General features: G+C 38.3%; 1 protein-coding gene across 2 annotated transcripts; it reads left to right on the forward strand.

Annotated features, from left to right (window-relative positions):
• Positions 1–1152: 1152 nt before the first annotated feature.
• plac8l1 (PLAC8 like 1) lies at positions 1153–5284 on the forward strand. 2 transcript variants are annotated; one of them, XM_025910996.1, is made up of 4 exons: positions 1153–1546; positions 1920–2356; positions 3807–3943; positions 4351–5284. In XM_025910996.1, exons 1-4 carry the CDS (start codon positions 1521–1523, stop codon positions 4480–4482), a joined length of 732 nt encoding a protein of 243 aa, XP_025766781.1. In that variant the 5' UTR covers positions 1153–1520; the 3' UTR covers positions 4483–5284. The 2 variants fall into 2 exon arrangements, with proteins under 2 accessions (XP_025766781.1, XP_003447044.1); XM_003446996.5 differs by having other exon boundaries at positions 1182–1546; positions 1920–2320.
• The last annotated feature ends 904 nt before the right edge of the window (positions 5285–6188 follow it).

Genomic DNA, 6188 nt, shown 5'->3' on the forward strand with positions numbered 1-6188 from the left:
CTGTTATGCTTCTGGTGTTTGTAGGTGCAAAGGTAATATAATCACATTTATCTTCATTTATTTTCTAGTCTTCCAGACCACTCAAAGAGCTTTTAACTACAAGTCACGCTTTAACTATGCAGTACTTTATTCTTTACACTTAAAAAAAAAATGTGTCCACCCTACATCCATGGCCTTTTTAGAATCACCAGTTACCCTGGCCATGTTTTTGAACTGTGGGAGAAACCAACACAGGCACAGAGAGAACATGTAAACTCCACAGAGAAACAAGTTCTGCGCCCCATCTAAGAAGTGGAATCAATTTTTTTGTTTGTTTTGTTTTTGTGTTAATCTGTGATGCAGAACTAATTGGCAGATTGTGCATGGTGCTAGCCAAGCCTGCCAGTCTTACCTTCTTGCCCAAAGATGGTACCTTCTTGTTCCAAAAAACTAAGCTGGCGTTATAGACTGACATGAAATTTGATTAAAAAAAAAGATCCAAGCTGAGATCACTGTACAGGTAAACTTAAAACCTTCCAGTGTGGACAGAAAAGCATAAGCTTCAGGCCTGTATCACTTAGAAAGGCTTTTACAGAATGACTTAATCAGGAATAACAGTGAAAATAATCATGAGAAAATGATGCATTGCTTTAATCCTGGGGACTTCAAATTAAACAGTACAATGTTTTAGGTAATTTACTATGTTCCCCTTCACTTTTCTCTTTGGGTGTACTTGTGTGTGAACCGTCTTGGCCTCCAAACCATCGTTAGTTTCACTACATGTCTTTCCACCACGTACAAAGTGCTGCTTGCTTCCCTCTTTCTCTTTTTGTTACCCGCTGTCAGACGTGAAATATGTCAGTCTAAATATAAAGGTCAATAAGAGAATACAGGAAATGAACACATTGCCTCTAAACATAAACCACAAGTAATTCATTGTATCTCTCACTTCCCAGCGCTCCACTCTATAGACTTGTATTTCTACCTTAAGGGTAAGCGTAACATTTACAGTAAGTGGTTTTAAATTCATCAGTCACAGGTCAAACAAACGAATAGGTTTGCTCTCTTGTTCGAGCTTATTCTTAACTTCCACCATTTATCAAACAATAAAATAATTCGTGCTTACTGCATTTCCCTCATTTTCTCAGTTTGTTTTTGGTAGGTTTCAGTTCTTTCTGCAAGATTTAAGGTCTTCTGGCCTGCTGGCGTGTTCGTATTAAGTGCGTGCTTGCATCCACATTATTTTATTCCAGACATTCATGTTCATGCACCCTGATGTGTATCTGCCGATTCTGCATTTGCTGTATTAGCAGGGTGCACGGCAAAGTCTCAGACAGAAGAAAACTACAAGACTTATCTCTGTCACACAGCTTCTGGCCGAGCCATCTGACTGCTGGTTTATCTGCTCTGATGCACACCCTCTCACTGGGAAAGTGTCACTCCGCCCCCTCCTCCACCTCCTCATTCCTGCTGACTCCCTGCTCGCTGTCCTCTCTCGCCTCGTCGTCTTACCCCTGTCTGGATGCCAGTAGCTGCTAGTCATGGAGGATGCAACAGTCACACACGAGTAAGTGTTTTTTTTTTTGTCCCCACCACTACACATTGTTGTCAGCGCTGAACACAATAGAATTACAGCCAACAGCTCTTTTATCTTACCCAACTTAATAATGCTGCTGTGTTTATTCTCTTCTGCCTCTATGATAAATCATAATAAAAAAGAAACAGAAGCTTTTGAATCTGTTGTTACTGCAGCTCCTGCATTTGCACTTCTTGGTTTAAAATGCCAACATCTATGTGATGTTTGCTTTTAATGCAGAATTACGAATAACATGAGGCCAGGTTGCTGATTTGAAATTGTTTCTCTTGCACTTGAGTAACAGTTGACGTTTAGATGATGGTGAACCCATCTAACGATATATTTATTCAAAATTTAATTTCAGTGCAGAACCGTTAGTAACCATACCTTTAACATCAGCATCAGAGGAAGAAGGGGAAAAAGTGGGGGTGTTCACCGCACCTTCAACATCTGTATTACAAGAGCAAGAAGGGGAAAAACTGGGGGTTTCCAGCGTACCTTCAGCATCAGCATCAGAAGAGGAAGAAGGGGAAGAAGTGGGGGTGCTCACCACAGACTCAGCAATAGCATTTCAAGCGAAGGAAGTGGGGCGGGTCACCACAGGAAATGAAGATAATTGGGGGTCAAACAAAGCCCCTGCTGCGTTGGAACCAGTAGTGACGCAGCCCGGCCTTGGCATCACCAAAACCACCATCACCACCATCACGCAGACTGGAGGGGACTGGAGCACTGGCCTGCTTGATGTCTGCAGAGACAAGACGACATGTAATGTAGACACACAGCCAGATACTGTATTCCTATGTAAGCCCATTGCTGTCATCCACAAAACAGTAAGCAAATGTGACATTTCCTTTTAACCCTAAATAATTTCGATTATTTTATAAACATAATAATATAAAAAAAAAACATAAATATTGATTGTTCTAAATAATAATGCAGAAGGAAGGCCATAACAAGTTCAACACATATTAGACTTTTGTCTAGTTTTTGGTACAAAAACTGATACACAAAAACAGCAACTCGGCTCATAAAAATATGGCACGATCTAAAAATAGTGGCCATGCTGTCCAAGGAGACCATTAAAAGGGAGACGCTATAAGGTCACAGAACTTGATGGTCACACCTCATATAAGAGCTCTTCTTTAACAGCAGCTCCTCCACCTTTTGAACTTTAACTTCTTGAACTGTAAGACCATCCTTGGTCGCTATGGTAATAAAAGCTGAAAATAAAGGCCTGATCGACACAATTCCCGGCCCTCTGCCCCACTGCAATACACTTACACTCTCTGCATTAATTCATTTAAGGAGGCTTTCTAGAGCTATACTGTTGCCCTTCTACATAGACCTCCCTTAATAACATGCTTTCAGTTGGACAGAAGGTTGGGAATTATGGTGACCAAGCCTTTATTTTCTGTTTTTATTCCCATAGCAACAGGAGTTTTATGCAGCATAGGGTGGTGCATTGCCCTGCATGAAAATATATATATTTTTAATACCATGGCTGAAAATGGTCTGTAATACATAAAATATTTCACAGAGGTCACTTTGACACCCTCAGAGATCCTAAGGGGCTTTACCATTTCACGTTGCATTATTCCAGCTCAGCTCATCACTCAGCCTCTGCTGCTGACGGTGCAGTCTCGTTGGAACTGGGTGACCATTCACCAGCTATCCAGAACTCCATTCAGCTAAACCATCAGATGTACCATAGCATACAATTCATATATGATAAAAAAGGTTTGAAACTCAAGTGCAAATAATTTCAAATAGCAGCAGTTTCAGATATCCATGTACTACCTTTTTCTTCTCCCAGTGGTTCTTTGCATACTGTCAATATATTGAGATATAATTAATACTATAATTATAATATTAATATTAATGAATATTACCCATTTATTTTATAGTTCAGTGGCATCATTTCAGTTTTAACAAACTTTTAATAACTCATCTCTTGCGAAACAATTTAGGATTTAAGCATTTTTTATCTTAAGATTATTTATTTTCAGCACAACTGCTTTAAGTAGCTTTTCTTTTAATTAAGATTACGCAGATTTTTCTAAACTGAAAATGACTGGGAACACCGTGCATTTTGCTTTTCACTTAACTTGTTTCTACAAAATGAAGAGCCAATACATCATCATTGTCTCTTTCTAAATGTACTTTTGGATCTGACAGAGACATGTAAGAAGGATTTTGTCTGGCGTAAACAAACACTCACGTACCCACATGATGTGCTGCGTTGTGCTCGCAGGTATTCTCGGGGCTCTCGTGCCGTGCTGTTTAGACCTGAGTTTAGCTCACCAATACGGGGAGTGTCTGTGCATGCCTCTACTACCAGGATCCACTTTTGCCATACGAGTTGGGATCAGAGAGCGCTACAAGATACGGGTGAGTGTGTGTCTATGTGTGTGCAGGTATACAGTATGCTGTACTGTTGTGAGAGTGTCCTCGAACACACAGGAAGGCAAATTTGTCAAAATGGACCCTGTTCATAGCACCATAATGTTTACAATGAAATAGAAATTGCACCACCGCACTCAGTTTTTAGTGCTGTGACATTTCAGCCATTTTTAAAACTCCAACTCTAGTAAATGGAAAACAGACCCTTGTACTGGTTCTTTCTAAATGGGTTTCGGTTAAATATTCATGTTATTTGTGTAAATGAAGTTCTGTGTTCGCATTTTTCATCTTATCATGTACCCATCCTGCTCCCACTGCAATTGTTGTTGTGTGTGTGCTTCTGTATGTGTTTGCATGTAGACATGCACTCATCTGTCCTGCATGCTTATCCACAGGGAAGTGTGTGTGAGGACTGGACTACAGTGTATTGCTGTTACCCTCTGGCTGTATGTCAGATGATAAGAGAAATGAAGCGGAGGATGAAGACTCAGACATATCATGTGTCTACTACACTCGAATGCTCCTAAAGAAACAGCGAATGAGATCTTTTTTTTTCTTTTTTTCAATTTATCATAAATGTGTGAAGACCAGCAGAGATTACTGGTATGAACAATAGGATGAATCATTACTCTGAGGTTTGAACTTGCCTCTGAGGGCTTCTTGAATAATAAAAAACAAGCCTGTGATACAAATACTTAAAAGTGATAGAAAAGGGAAAACTTAAAGTAATGGCATAAACTGTGTTAAAGGTACAGCTGTAAGACGTGAACCAACAGAGATGAGTTTCTTGCCTTTGTTCAATTGCAGATATTTTTAAATGTAGTTAGTTCAAAGATCATTAAAAGCTATTAAATCTGGATTAATGCATATAGAATATTGCAGAGCAGTTTTTTTATGAAGGTATTGGTCTGATTAATTATATTTGAAAGATCAGCTTAACCAACTTTTTACTGCAGCATTAAATTCCAGCACTTATAACTCTTAACTTATCTATAATTTTGGTTTTAGAAACAGCCTGGGTTAACTTATGTGACTGAGGTAACTGCGTGCCATTTTACATAATGAAAAATTAGAAAGACTCAAGTAAGTTTAGCTTATTACAATGCCTGTAACCGACACCACTGAAGCCGCTATTCTTCCTGGGGTGCAGAATAAAATGTTATATTGTGACAATACATCATGACACCTTGCATCACACAGACACATTTAAAAAAATCAATAACTAAAACACACACAGACACAAGATGAGCTCCTTACAGTTAAAAAAAAGGTTGTGTGATCGCATAAGGAATTTGTACTTAATATTGGGGAAACTTTAATAATGGAGAACAACACAACACATCAAAACAAACTAAAACACATTCATTTAAAAAAACTAAATATATTCCTTCTCTTTTCGAGTTTTACTTTTTAATTTTATATGTATATATATATATATATATATATCTAAGGGAATTTTACTGTTTACTGGTGTTGGCACTAAGTACCAGCCCTGCACAGGTTGGCACATAACAGACTGAATTTGTTTTTGACAATGTAGCGTTTCCTCATGTGGCCGGTCTGTTAGTGCATAATCATGTCTGTCTAAACTGAAAGATGATTTTATACAAGATTAATATAATGTTTGTAATCAATACATTCATTGACTATAGTAATATATTCTTACATGTAACCAGTCTAGACTTGTTCCAGTGGTTGTTCTACTCACAACAAAGCTTAACACGGTCTGCTATGTTTTGTACCTTTTGCAATTTCTTGATGTAGTTTTAAACCTTATTGCTGGGCAATAATGAAGATGAAAGCACAGACTCCATATAAAAGATGGGTTTGAACATGAAGTCACCCTCTGGTGAGTGCAGTAAAATTGTGAAGCTTCAAACTGAGTGTTTTTGTTGTTTTTTTGCTTTTACTGTCTTCGTGTTTTGAAACCAGATATGACTGGTGGTTGATGTAAGTATGTAAAATGCAATTTTACTGCATTTTAAAAAAAGAAAAGTCACAGTATAACTTAAAAAAGATGAAACGGTGTTATATATAGATCAATAGAATGAAAAAAACAGGCTTGCTGGTTATCAGCAGTGTCCACTGATCCAGTGGGAGTGAGTGGTACTACCAGGATGTAAAAGCTCACTTATCTGAACATAAGGAGTTGTGAAAGTAGTCACCAAAGTCTCGCAGGAACACTCGACCATTTGTAGGTAATCAAGAGAAGATTTGCTTGGACGAAGAAATA

Source organism: Oreochromis niloticus, linkage group LG10 (assembly GCF_001858045.2).
Source record: "Oreochromis niloticus isolate F11D_XX linkage group LG10, O_niloticus_UMD_NMBU, whole genome shotgun sequence".
NCBI lineage: Eukaryota > Metazoa > Chordata > Actinopteri > Cichliformes > Cichlidae > Oreochromis > Oreochromis niloticus.

What these genes read in the sequence shown, in the direction of transcription:
- plac8l1 (XM_025910996.1), top strand. Translation starts at nt 1,521, where the DNA reads ATGGAGGATGCAACAGTCACACACGA. An exon ending in GCCAGATACTGTATTCCTAT is followed by an intron (nt 2,357 to 3,806) that starts GTAAGCCCATTG and finishes TTGTGCTCGCAG; the next exon opens with GTATTCTCGGGGCTCTCGTG. An exon ending in GAGAGCGCTACAAGATACGG is followed by an intron (nt 3,944 to 4,350) that starts GTGAGTGTGTGT and finishes GCTTATCCACAG; the next exon opens with GGAAGTGTGTGTGAGGACTG.